Raw genomic sequence first — 13,509 nt, 5'->3', positions numbered from 1 at the left:
CCGGGGAGTCTGTGAATGTGTGGGTGTGGGGCGATACCTAGTTCACTGGACTAGGGATGCCTCTCACTGCAAGTTCAAGATTTTAGCACCGTAGTGTCTGAAGTTCGGCGTCCCACCCGAGCAGAGAGGCCGGGCGGAGCAGGCGCTCCAGCACCGACGGCGTCGAGGCGCCTCGGGGGATCCCGAGGCGGGTTGGGGGATCCTGGGGGTGTCTGAGGACTCGTAGTAGATCACTCCGCGCGCGGCTCCGGCCGGCGCTTCTTCCTGCGGGAACCCCCTGGGTGCTGAAAGCGGCGGGGCCGGGCCGCGCCGACCGGGGGCGGGGCTTGAGGTGGGAGGAGGCGGCCGAGGCGGAAGGACACACAAGGCTGCTTTGCTGCACACCCGAGAAAGTTGCAGCCAAACTTCGGGCGGCGGCTGAGGCGGCGGTTGGGGCACGGGTGACTGAGGGTGCACGGAGTGGAGGCATTGAGCCTGCGTTTCGGGGCGCAGCGCGAGACCGTGAGCCGCAGCAGCAGGAGGAAGGAGGTGAAAGTGGGGGCTCCTCTGCCGGGACCCCCTCCCCATGTGGATCTGCCCCGGCGGCGGCGGTGGCGGCGGCGGCGGAGGCGACCGAGAAGATGCCCGCCCTGCGCCCGGCTGGGCTGTGGGCGCTGCTGGCGCTCTGGCTGTGCGGCGCGGCCCCCGCGCGTGGTGAGTATCGGGTTGGGGGTGCTGTCCTCGCGGCGCGGTCCGCGCCCCATCGCCCCCGCCTCGGCCGGCCACCTCTGTGCGGGAAGGCCGGGCTTGGCCGTCGGCGCAGACCGAGACCACTTGGTTCTCGAAAGTTTGGACATCGTGGGGGCCGCTCCCGGGCACGTCCCCTCCCCCGCGCTCCCGGCCGCCCGCTTCCCTCGGCGGGTGGCCCCACACACGCCTTCTCGGCCGCGCGGCGGGACTCAGAAACTCCCTTTCTCGAGCAAGGAGCTCAGGGTGTTGGGCAGTCCTGCCCTTTTGGTTCCGCGTTTCTTGGGGTTGAAGGGGAACCGAGGGCGGGCTGTCCGCGAGAATCCATCGCCGGCCGCGGACCGCAGAGGGGCCGAGCCAAGGAATGCCAGGTTCTGGCCTGGTCGGTGGGGCAGAGCCTCCCAGCCCAGCTGCTCGCACCTTCGCCGTCCGCGGAGTGTGGCAGAGGGGAGGCACGCAGGCTGGCGGGGAGGGGGTGGCGTGGCTGGGGCCAGGGTGGTGCGGCGCGCCCGAGTCCTGACACCCCGGTTCTGCGCTCCCGGCGAACCCAGGCTGTTGTGCTCGAGTCTCTGAAAGGTGGAGGCAGGAGCAGTAGGAAAACTGGTGTAGCTGCATGCTGAGCACATGATTTAAAAATCTCAACTGCTGTAATTCTTTCCGAGGCGCGGAGCTCCGGCGCTGTTTCAGAGTCTGTGTCCAGCCCCAGGAATGTGGTGTGACGATCACCAACTTCTCCAGCCTGGCAGCCGCGTTCGCTGCTCTTTTGGCAGGTTGGGGGTGGGGCACGGGGAGGTGAGGAGAAGTGGAGGCGTTAATTCAAAGTGCTTCCTTAGAATGCCTCTTTGTGGTTCGGTATTTGCAACAGTCTTTCTGAACACGGTTGGATCAAAGAAAGGAAATCGAATCATTTTTACCCATCCCACCCACGATCTCAAGATTCCAAATTTCTTCAGACTGTTTAGTGGAAAGAGCTTGGGCTTTGGAACCCAGTTCTGTAATCCTGGGTTCAAATGCAGCCCTGCTGTTTGAATTCGCCAGTAAAGTGGGAATGAAATTATCCAGCTAATAGGATTAGTTAAGAGAGTGTATATTAAACCCATTACAGTCAAAGATACTCATAAAGTCCTTTCAGGACAGGGCTGTGTTTTATTTTTTTCTGTACTCTCTGTTTCCAGTGGGATGGTGCCTTGTGTGTATCTGTTGAACTCAAAGTAGCCTAATCTGAAGGAATTTTTCAGCTTGACCCCAAAAAACTGGTACATGAACTATGTCTGTTTGCAAAGAAAAGGTTAAGAAGATGAGCTTCAGAAAATATTTGCTCTTTGTTCATTGTTAACAGGCAGTCGACATGCCAATCACAGATGTTTATAAAGAGAACAAGGTTATCACAGTGCTGGGTTGTTGAGCACCAACCAGACAGACCCTTGTTGGAAAGTTCAAATTCCAAACACCTCTAGGTCCCTAAAAATTTCAGAAGTGGAGGAGGAGGGACCATTTAACAAAACACATACGATGTGTTTTGCCTTTTTCTTTGAGTAAGAACTTTAGCATAAGTGTAGATTTCAGAGTGGCGCAGAGTATAAACAATGGGCTAGACTGAGGGTTACAATTCTTGGTCTACCATTAACTTGTTTTAGTAAATAACTTCATCTTCATGATCCTTAGTCTTTTCACCTATGAACTAGAACTAAAGAAACAACCTACTCTAGAGAGTTGGAGGTAATAATAAATATGATTGCAGAGCAATTTGCAAAATTAAGTGTTAAATGATAAGGCTGATATCAAAAATAGAATTATTCTGACACACAGGGCTTCTCTCATTCTGGGATCTCAGTACACAGAAAGATGTTCTCTTTTTTACTTCTGTATTGATGAAACATTGCTAGTACTAGCTAGATTTTAGGTGGACAAGTTGAGTGCTCAAAAGGCAAGATTTCGATATTTTGATTTTTAGTCGGGTGTTCTTCAGATACTAAACTGCAGTGGAAGAAATTTAAAAACTTGTGGCTTGGTACAAATCTTAAATCTTTTCAGTGTCTTGACTCTTCTTAATCTTCTATTGTGTTTTGCCAAGGTACCCATTCTAACACACCCTTCCAAACTTTTGAGTGTTTCTGTATTTATTTGGCTTGTGGCCAGTTAATTTAAACATCACTGAGTTCCTAAGGCAAGGAGCTGTCAACCCATCTGTCTGCTTGTCTAAACAGCTACCCAAGACCACCCCTCGCTCCTTGTTTTCTTTTGCCTTGCAATTTGAAGTGACTTCTTGGTTTTGTGCCTGCTAGATGATTTCTCAGCTGCAGATCTTCTTTTGCTTAAAAAAAATCACAAAGAACAATTTTTTTTTCAGATGGAAATGAAACTATTTTCCTTTTTCTTTCTTGCTATATTATTATTCCCTTTTGGGGGGAAAGGGGGATGAAGGAGAGTGATTATTTCTAGTTTCTTTTTGTTTCCCAATATTTTGGCTTTTAAAAATATTTACCCATGTCTTCTGTACCATTCCCACTTTACTGCCTCTTCTGCAGTCTTTTGGCATGGAGGAGTAACTTCTGCTTCACCTGGATTGTGATTGCTGACTTTGGGACTTTTAGAAATGTTTAAATTCAGTGGGATATGCTTGGATGCTTTAGAACAGCCTGACATTACATTTTAAAAATAGCATACCCACAGAAATTTTATTTTGCCCACAAAATTTGCATTGATCTAGTTCCCACTCTCTGATGCCATTCCTCACCCTCCTCCTTACCCTGTCCACTGTAATAGAACAAAGCTCCATGTCCTGGCTGCATCAGAATTAGCTGGAGTGATTCTTGGACTCAACACCCAGGGATTCTGACACAGTAGGCCTGAGAATTTCTATTTTTCATGGTTTATAGGTGATTCTAATACAGTAACTTGGTTGGAACCCACTGATAGTTTATTACTCTGCCTTCAGGTGTGTATATGATATGGGGTCAGTTTTTTTTATATTTTTGAAGATTGTATTTATTGATTTTAGAGGAGAAAGGGAGAAAGAGAGAAAGAGAGAAGGGGTGGGGAGGAGCAGGAAGCATAGTTGCTTCTCCTATGTGCCTTGACTAGGCAAGCTCAGGGTTTTGAACCTGCGACCTCAGATTCCAGGTCTACGCTTTATCCAGTGCATCACCATCGGTCAGGCAGGGATCATTCCTTCTTAATTTTAATAATTTCTAGAATGAACCTAACATTAGCCATTCCAGTCTTTAACCCTCTGTTTAACATAAAAGCTATAGAATATAGTACCACTTTTTCATCTGGGCACAGTAGATTCCCGTTGTCTCTTTAGAAGGGCTTTGTGTATTTGAATGATATCATTATAAGCTTCTCACTCTCTTTTTTCTCTCTGTTATCTCTTTTTCTTTAGTCTTCATTCATATATATAATTTTGGACCCTTTATCTGTTTGTCCTTAATGGCTTTAGAGTTAAAAAATAATAAAAACCCTGATATGGATGAGAGTATGATAAGAGATCTTACATTCTCTGTATATTGTGTTTACACTTATTATTATTATTTTGTGACAGAGAGAGTCAGAGAGAGGGACATATAGGGACAGACAGACAGGAAGGGAGAGAGATGAGAAGCATTAGTTCTTCGTTGTGGCACCATAGTTTTTCATTGATTGCTTTCTCACATGTGCCTTGACGGGGGGGGGGGGGGGGGGGGGCTACAGCAGAACAAGTGACCTCTTGCTCAGGCCAGCGACCTTGGGCTCAAGCTGGTGAGCCTTGCTCAAACCAGATGAACCCGCGTTCAAGCTGGCAACCTCGGGGTTTTGAACCTGGATCCTCCACATCCCAGTCCTATGCTCTATCCACTGCGCCACCGCCCGGTCAGGCCACTCATTTTTTTATATTTCTATCTAGATGTCACAACTTGACCCCACAATTTCCTCCCACCCTTTCCTGATTCTTCTCTCTTTCCTCCTTTCTCTGCAAATGACTTGAAGTAAAAAGGTTTTCTTTTCTTCTACATTTCTCTTTTTATGTGTGTATTTTATACACATATTATATGTATGATATTTTGGAAAGATCACTGGACTAGGAGCCAGAAGAGCGAATCCTCCTCCAGGTCTCTTATTAATCAGTCTGGTAATTTGTGGGAGGGTTATTATACTGGTCCTCTGTTTGCTCAGTTCTTTGTCCCTAGTCACTGAGCCACTTCCAGGGTTTAGACTAGAATCTCTGTCTTCTGGCCCTCAGTCCAGTACCTCATTTGTTCTACACACCACTTATACCTCTTGTGCAAGTGAACTCATGTACACAAACCACTTAGAACATCCTCCAGTGCTTATTGTTCATGTGTGCTTCTTAAGGGGAAAACTTGTGTTTCCATTTATGTATTTATTCTACTTTTCACACCCCTACCCTTGTACCTTGAACAGTGCTTTGCCCTCTGATACACTGTCAATAAATGTTTGTTCAACTGAACAACTTTTAGTTATCCTCTTATTCTGCACTACTATGGTACGCCAAGACAGTTTTAAAAAATACTATTTGCAAGGGTCATTGCTTACCTTAAATTTGGGGGAAAATAAACAATTTTTCCCCTTCCTCAGATGTTTTATTTAAACTTGTTATTTTGGATTTCTCTCTCTCTCTCTGTCTCTGGTTTCTTCTCTCTCTCTCTTTTTTTTTTTTTTTTTTTTTTTTGATTGCTTCTGCAGTTCATAAGGTTCCTTTGCCTCTCTGGAAGTTAGCTGCAGTGGCAGTGCACCCACTCCCTGCCTCTCACCTGAGTTGCTCCTACTGCTTCCTGTATCACTATGTTACTGCGCTAGCAATTTCTATCATTTTGTTGAGAATTACCATACATAACTTACTGTAATTTGATCATTTTAGAGACTTTTGGAATAATATTTTTTAATTTTATAATTTAGACTTAACTAAGTTTGTGTTTAGATGGTTTTCTTTTGAGATTTTTTTTTTTCATTTTGAGATATATATTACAAACTTCACTCAACTAGATTATGTACATTTGGCAAAGTGCTTTTTCCCACCAAGAGAGTTCCCGGAAAACCACTACCAATGACAGAAACTCTAAAGGCAAGATAATAAATAAATAAAAATTTGAGAAAACCATAAAATGTGTGAACTATCTTCACCACAAGATTTGCTTCTTGAGGGCAGGGGTTATGTCACATCCATCTCTTCTCTGGTCCACAAAACTTGTCTGGTATGTGCCCAATATGCAGTGTTGGCAAGCAGCAGTCTTTGGTCACATCACCTGTGACTCCTGCTCTGTCCTTTTCACCTCTGAGACATCCTGGAGGAAAGGCTGATGGTGAGTCAGATGTGTCTTTATGTTCCTTTCTCCTTTGAAAAGAAAGATCAGTTGAAAGCTGACCCCACCTACAGACTTTTATGCTATCTCTTTTTGTTAATTAATGAGTAGCTGAAACTTCCCTCTTTGCTAACTTATGTGTTGGCAGGAACTCTAAATTTTATCCAGTCCTTCTGTCCATCCCATGCTGGATGTGATCCTCTTACAAGGAATCTATCTTATTCTGACTCGCATATTCTCAGGAATTTGCCTCAGGTAGTCATGAGTCTTATGTGGGTGGCTGGATCTAAAAGGGGTACCTTTTACTGAACTGACATCTGACATCTGCCCCCCAAGGAGTTCAGCCCAGGGAGGGGCATGAAGATGATCCCATCTGGGGTGTTCTCCTGGACATTGTGACTTGGTGGGTCTGAAATAGTGTCTGAGAATTTGTATATTGAAGAAATAACCAGATAATTTTGATATTAGGGATGTTTTGGAATCTCTGAAGAATAAATCTGAGGAAGGCAGGGTTTTTTTGTTTAGTTTCATTTGTTTGTTCTCTGGTGGTGGTAGAGGTGTGGGATGCTTTGATGGGTCCAGTGGTCATTTCTTTCCTCTTGAAAGTGCTTCTTGTTGAATGTCTAGGTCACTGGGCAAAAGGAAGCTGCTCAGGTATCTCCATAAGGTTAATAAAGTTGTTTTGTCTTAAAAAAAATCTGCAAACTATCCAAAATCTTAGGACTGACATGTATGTCATGTATGAGTTTGGTGGCAGCCTCCTTATCTCTCCATCGGAGTATTAGCTGTGATGCCAGAGTGAATAGGAGTTCTACAGTCTTTTTGATCCTCAGCTCTTGTGAATGATGGTGCCCTTGAGACATCTGCTTTGTTAACCCATGAACACATCTAATGTTAGGGCTCTCCTTTGCATGTGTTAGTGCAAAAAGAGAATTGTCACACATTCAAGCAGCCATGTTTGTGGAGTATCTGGGCCACTGCAGCACATGGAATAAAAAAGAAGAAGAAAGGAGGAAGTAAGAACCTTTGGAACAGAGCAGAGCAGTCTACAGAAGGGGCCTAGGAGTGTTCCTCTGACAAGACACTCAGTGGTCTTGTCCTTGATTGGAAGAAGGAAGTGGCTTTGGATCTGGAAGAATACACTCATGACCTCTGGATGGGACAGACTGAGGTATTCATTGATGGTGGTTAGAGGTTTGCTGTAGCTCTGTTCCTCTCCCCACCTCTCCTTTTTGAGGGGAATAGCAGCTGTGACCTTAAAAAGAAGAGTAAGACTAAGAGGGATGATAAAAGCCATAGTTTGGAGTGAGAAAGCGAAACAGTTATTGTATTGACTTATTTATATATGTAGATATATGTTTCCATATAGTATTCTGGTAGGAGTCCTATCTGTTGACTCTTAAGATTTATTATCTTGGTAGCTCTCTTAGTGGTATGTTAGGGAAGATTGTGGTGTATTTTCATCCTTAATTTGTGTGTTTCCTAGAGCATCATATGGTAGAGAGTACAGGGTATGTTCTAGATGTGTGGGAATCCCTGACCAAGTAGAAGATAGAGCCCTGCTCCCAAGCATTGTTATAGAGATAAGTGAGCATACAGTAGGAATATGAAATACAGTCATTTAGTCACTTATCTACACTCTCTAAAACGCAGTTTCCTGCAGTCAGGGTGATCGAGAGCTGTAGGGTCTGAGAGAATAAACACCAGGTCCTCCAGGGAACAGCGACCCCCAGCTCACCCCTGCTGGGTTTGTGTGCTGCTCTCCTTTTTCTCCACTGTAATTTAGAAATACAAAAACTTGACTTGGAGAAAAGACAAAGACCCTTTGTCTGGCGAGTGTGTAAATATAAAGTTGGCACATGTTGTGGTATCTATTATGTCACTTAGTGGGTTTGTGGCAAGAGAGAGGGCTGTGTTCTCAGCCTGGATGCCAAGCATGATCTAGGACAAGTTAAGGTGGAAGTATCTTCTTTGGAAGCTTTAGCTCCCAGTGGCAGTAGCTGAAGGATCTTCTCCTCACAGCCAGCAATGACTGAGGTGTGGCATGGACACACCCAGAGTTGCTGCCTTAGGTGGGTAGCATTGATTAATCATACTAACATCTCCCTCACCCTCTTGTGCTTGTCTTGGCAAAACCCTGTTCTACCAGCTCCTCAGAGTTTGGGCTTTACTAGATATGATTGAGCAAACTCTTGAGGAGGGGTTGTCATTTTATTGTCCCTTGCCACCGATGAAATTGCCTTGGTCCAGCTTTGGTACCTTTGGTCTTCTGGCCAGGAAGTGAGGGTCTCTCTTCCCATTGGACTGAATAAATCACCTTCACGAGAGGCCTGCCTTAGGGCAGTTTCTGGTCTTCAGTTCTTTTGCAGGATATTGCAAGATATTGGCAGCGGGGCACTGGCTCTGGTTCTTTAACATCAGCACACATCATGCCAAGACAGAATCATTGTCTCACAAAGACAGGTTGGATCTGTGGGTGTTGCAGAACCTGTTTCTGGGTTAAGAGTAGCTCTCCCACCCTCATATATATTTATTCACATGAAGAAAGCGTGTGTGTATTTTGTGAGGTAAGGAAAACATGATGATAGTATTTTGATTGGAGTCAGATATTGTCTCCCTAATAATATGTTGTCTTTGAACAAATAGCATCCCTTTAAAATACAATTTTGCTTGCTGAATAAAGTGTTGTATGAGAAGCTGTGGTTACATTCTAAAGTAGGGTACCTTGTTCAGAGGCAGGTGCATTTCTAAATTGTTGTTTGCTTCTTTTTCATCTGTTTTTACTCTCATCCCTCTTTTGTGAGGAGACCTGGAAGGCTTTTATGCTTCAAAGATGTACTAGCCCATTTTAACTGGAACCTAACAGGGAGAGGTTCTTATGTTGGTATACTTGCCCTAGATTCAAATAAGAATAATTGAATACTGTTTACTCACTAATATATTCTGTTGACTTTTTAAATATGTATAGTTAGAAAACTAATGTGTGTTAATTTTGCAAAATGGTAACTGGAGTAAGTGGCAAAGAAACTTTTGCTTAATTCTTTGCTTTCACCTGCTTTTGTTTGTCCAGAAAGTGTTGAGACTCATTGAAGTTTGTGGACATGTGTATTTTGGTTATTACTTTTTATTATGTTTTTCTTTGCTGTGAGCATGCCTTTATTTGCTAGATCTTCTTTAATTGTAGACATTAAGGATATTTACTTTATTATAACATTTAAAGCACTTTCTAATCTTTATGAGGATTATCAGAGGAAAAAAAATCCTGTGAATCGTGCAAGTCTTAGGCATTATGTTACTATTTAAAGTAAGTAACTATATCATGACTCCCGTGACACATACTTTCTAAGAGATTTAATGAAAATGGTTATAACTACAAACATTGTAACGTTTTAAGGTAGGTTTACAGAGCAACAGCATTATTTCTTAAATATACACATAATTCATCTATATTTTGTTGATTTTCTCTGGCACTTGTACAAGATTTGTGGAGGTGGTGGTGGTATTTGGTGTACATTTTTTGGTATTTTTTCCTATTTTTAGTTTTTTTTTTTTCTTTTCAAGTTATGCAGCTGCATACTTGATTTTTTTTTTTTTTTTTTTTTTTTCTTCAGAAAGAGAGAGGGATAGACAGAGACAGACAGACAGGAATGGAGAGAGATGAGAAGCATCAATCATTAGTTTTTCATTGCGTGTTGCAACACCTTAGTTGTTCATTGATTGCTTTCTCATATGTGCCTTGACCGCGGGCCTTCAGCAGACCGAGTAACCCCCTGCTGGAGCCAGCAACCTTGGGTTCAAGCTGGTGGGCTTTTTGCTCAAGCCAGATGAGCCCGCGCTCAATCTGACGACCTTGGGGTCTCGAACCTGGGTCCTCTGCATCCCAGTCCAATGCTCTATCCACTGCGCCACCGCCTGGTCAGGCTAGTTTTTTTTTTTTTATAAAAAATTATTGATTGAAGAGAGAAAGTGGAAGAGAAGGAGAAGGAGAGAGAGCAAGAGAGAGAAAGCGTTTATTTGTTGTTCTACATAGATGTGCATTCATTGGTTGATTCTTGTATGTGCCCTGACTGGGGTTAGAAACTACAACCTTGGCATATTGGGACAATGCTTTAACCCAGTGGTCCCCAACTTTTTTGGGGCCACAGACCGGTTTAATGTCAGAAAATATTTTCACAGACTGGCCTTTAGGGTGGGACGGATAAATGTATCACGTGACTGAGACAAGCGTTAAGAGTGAATCTTAGACAGATGTAACATGAGGGAATCTGGTCATTTTTTAAAAATGAAACATCGTTCAGACTTAAATATAAATAAAACATAAATAACATAAGTTATTCATTCTTTCTCTGTGGACCGGTACCAAATGGCCCACAGACCGGTACCGGTCTGCGGTCCGGGGTTGGGGACCACTGCTTTAACCCACTGAGCTATTCAGCCAGGGCCTCCTATTTTTAGTTTAAAAAGTTGTGATTCCAAAGATATGTACAATTTGTCTGTTCTGCCTTCAGTGGTTATAAATATTTTTTTATAAATAGACTTTTAATGGTTAAATAACATTCTAATTAATAAGCTTACTGTGTTTTGTTTATTCTCCTTTGTTCTGCTTGTGTATTTGGTTGGTTCCACTTTTTTTTTTTCCTGTATAAATGATAGTGATCATTTTTATATAGAAAGAAATTTCCCTCTTTAGGATTTTTTCATTAAGTTAGATTTCTGGAAGAAAAATTAATATGTCAAAAAGTGATTTTTAAAAATCAGGAAAACATAAGAGAAAATTAAAATGTCCAATAATCCCAAAACCCACAGTTACTAGTCGTCTTCAACCAAAACCCACAGTTACTAGTCTGATACATTCTAATGTTTTCTGTGTCTGTTGTAATTGGGATTTTAATGTACATATAGTTTGACCACCTGCTTCTGCACTGTTTAAATATTGTGAACATTTTCCCACATATGTAAATGTTTTTTAAGAATTTGGTTTTAAAGGCTTCCCACTGTTTTACCTTAAGAATTATTATATTTCATTTAAATTGAAATCTATTTATAATTTCCAACTTTTAGAATTATAAATAATTCTATGATGAACATTCTTGTATATAACCTACTGTAGGAATAATTATTTCATTAACATAAACTCTTAGAAGTCAAATTATTGTATCAGAGAGTATGGACCTTTCTGTGGCTTTTGATACACACCACCAAATTACCTTTCATATACTTTGATCAAGTTATACTTCCATCAGCAGCTTGTCAGCATTCCTAACCATTAAAACTCTACTAATTTGATAAGTGGTAAATGATACCTCAATTTAATTTGCCTTCATGACTACAGTGATGGTGAATGTTTTTTCATATGGTCAGTGACCATTTGTATTGTCTTTTCTTTTACTTACTTATTTTAAGTTTTTTTGGGGTTTTTTTTTAACCCATTAAGGTGATTATTTTTGGTTACTCATTTGAAAAGCTCTTTAAATAATAAATATATGAGTCCTCTGTTTATCTTAAATATGGTGCAACAGGTTAAACTACATAGTATAAAATTGCCACCAATATTGATATAAAAGTTGTTTATTAAATAGGTTAATTTTTTTAATCCTTTGATTTCTAATGAACTTGTTTAATATTTTGTGTGTTAAATACTGGCATTCGCTGTAGCTACTTTAAAATTCTAATCTGACTGAATCATAAATCAACAAGCTGTCAAGAAATGCACGTTTGCTTTAATACTTTATAAAAAGATACTGGAGGAAAACAGTATATTCTGGAGCCAAATATGTGATATTGTGTGGGTGGAGGGTAATCCGTTTCTATCTTCTCTTCCTAGATAGATATCCAAGACTGTGGAGGTAACATCTCTGAGAGGCAGGGCTAATGGACTATAAATCTGACATTTGATCTAATTGATCATTGTATAGTGTTAATAGATATTCAGTTTGGTCAGACAACAGGGTGACTGAAATTCCCTCCCCTCTCCCCTCATCATATTGATTAGTTGTGGGACAGAACTGACTGAATCAACCTGTTGTTTTGGCACCCCATGGACACCACCTGTTTTTTCCATTTCTCCTTCCAGCCTCCCACTGCGGTAGTGCAGTGCCCTGTGCACAGTGGGTAGGAGGAGATCAATGTTGTTGCTGGAGAATGTTGCAATAAAAAAGAGTAGATTGCTTGTTTTTCACATTTGTGTGTTCTTTAGACACCCTGCTGCTTGTGACATTAAGAGCTCCAGCTGAACTGCTCTGTGCAGAGAGAGGCCCTGCAGGTCTTAAGTGTTTGATTGAGAGAAATTTCAGGCAATATGAATGCTTTCTGAAGTATTATTGGAATTTACTGGGCTGGTTGTTTGTCAGCTATTGCCATATTTAGGATGAGGAGACCTGAAGAACAAGGAAATGCACATTTCTGGATGTTTTGGACCAACCAAAGAAGGAAACCTCCCTTGAAAGATTGAGACCTTTTTCTAAGCTGTAGTTAAGGGACTAGCAGTGAGAGGGAGATTTCAGTTTGTGTTCAGTGGTCTCTGTTTCTGTGCCAGATCCACAAAATTAACTTATGGATGAGAAAAGTGATTTGATAAGGAATCTCACACTGGAGTCTAATATTGTTTCTAGGAGGAAATTAGAGAATTCTGTGCTTAGACTATGCAGCATGAAGTTTAATCAGCATGTGAAGCTGTCGATTAAAACCAGGTTGATGAGCATTATCCTCATCTTTCTTCTTGAAGGCTTATTAGTTTTCTGCTCTGTCGTGGTCTGAATTTATTTTGGCTCCGTCCTTTTCTCTGTCCTGCTTTTGGAACCATTAGCCTTCCTCTATGGCTTAAAATTTCTCTGCCTCAGTTTTTCCATTTTAAAGGTAAAGATAGCATTTGGAAGGACCAGTAAATACAATCAACATAAAGCTTATTTTTATAAAGTGAAACAGTCCCAAAGTTTACATAGCAATGTAGCGTTCATAGAGCACTCGCACATACTTATAGCCTTTGATCCACAAAAAACCTTGGTGGCAGCTGAGCCTCAGAGGGCTCAGCTGACTTGTGTATCGGTATTTAGCCACAGATAGTAAGTGACAGAGCTGGGATTTAAACTTGGGGTTTGACTTTTAAACTTCAGCCTAATTTTTTTTTTTTTTTTTGTCAGATCTTACTATATGTTTTTCATTCTGCTAGGGCCTTTACATATATTTCCTCATTTAATTCACATGGCTATCCTTTGGGGTAGATGGTATTTACCTATATTGCAGATAAGGAAATTGGAGCTTAGATTCATAGCTTTGGGTATTGCAGTGAATCTCCTGGTTCGTGAGGGATGGAGCCAGGATTCAAATGTCTGTCTTACACCAGGGCCTGCAGCCAACCATGGTGCTTTGTGTGCATTTATATAGTTATATATCAGCAACCCTACAAGATGGGGAGTAGGCATATTGGGGAAATTGAGGCCTACAACATGCTTGGGAAAATGCAATTAATAAGTGCCAGAGT

The 13,509-nt window shown here is 42.0% G+C and overlaps 1 protein-coding gene across 1 annotated transcript in view; it reads left to right on the top strand.

The window, feature by feature from the left end:
* Positions 1 to 352: 352 nt before the first annotated feature.
* NOTCH2 (notch receptor 2) overlaps positions 353 to 13,509 on the top strand; it is a 178,130-nt gene continuing 164,973 nt past the window's right edge. Inside the window, exon 1 of the mRNA XM_066268137.1 lies at positions 353 to 693. Within this exon, the coding sequence (XP_066124234.1) occupies positions 621 to 693 (73 nt within the window). The 5' untranslated portion in view covers positions 353 to 620. The remainder of the gene's footprint in view (positions 694 to 13,509) is intronic.

Source organism: Saccopteryx bilineata, chromosome 3 (genome assembly GCF_036850765.1).
Source record: "Saccopteryx bilineata isolate mSacBil1 chromosome 3, mSacBil1_pri_phased_curated, whole genome shotgun sequence".
Taxonomy (NCBI): Eukaryota; Metazoa; Chordata; class Mammalia; order Chiroptera; family Emballonuridae; genus Saccopteryx; species Saccopteryx bilineata.
Note: the sequence above shows the minus strand (reverse complement) of the source record. Positions and strands in the feature narration are given on the sequence as shown.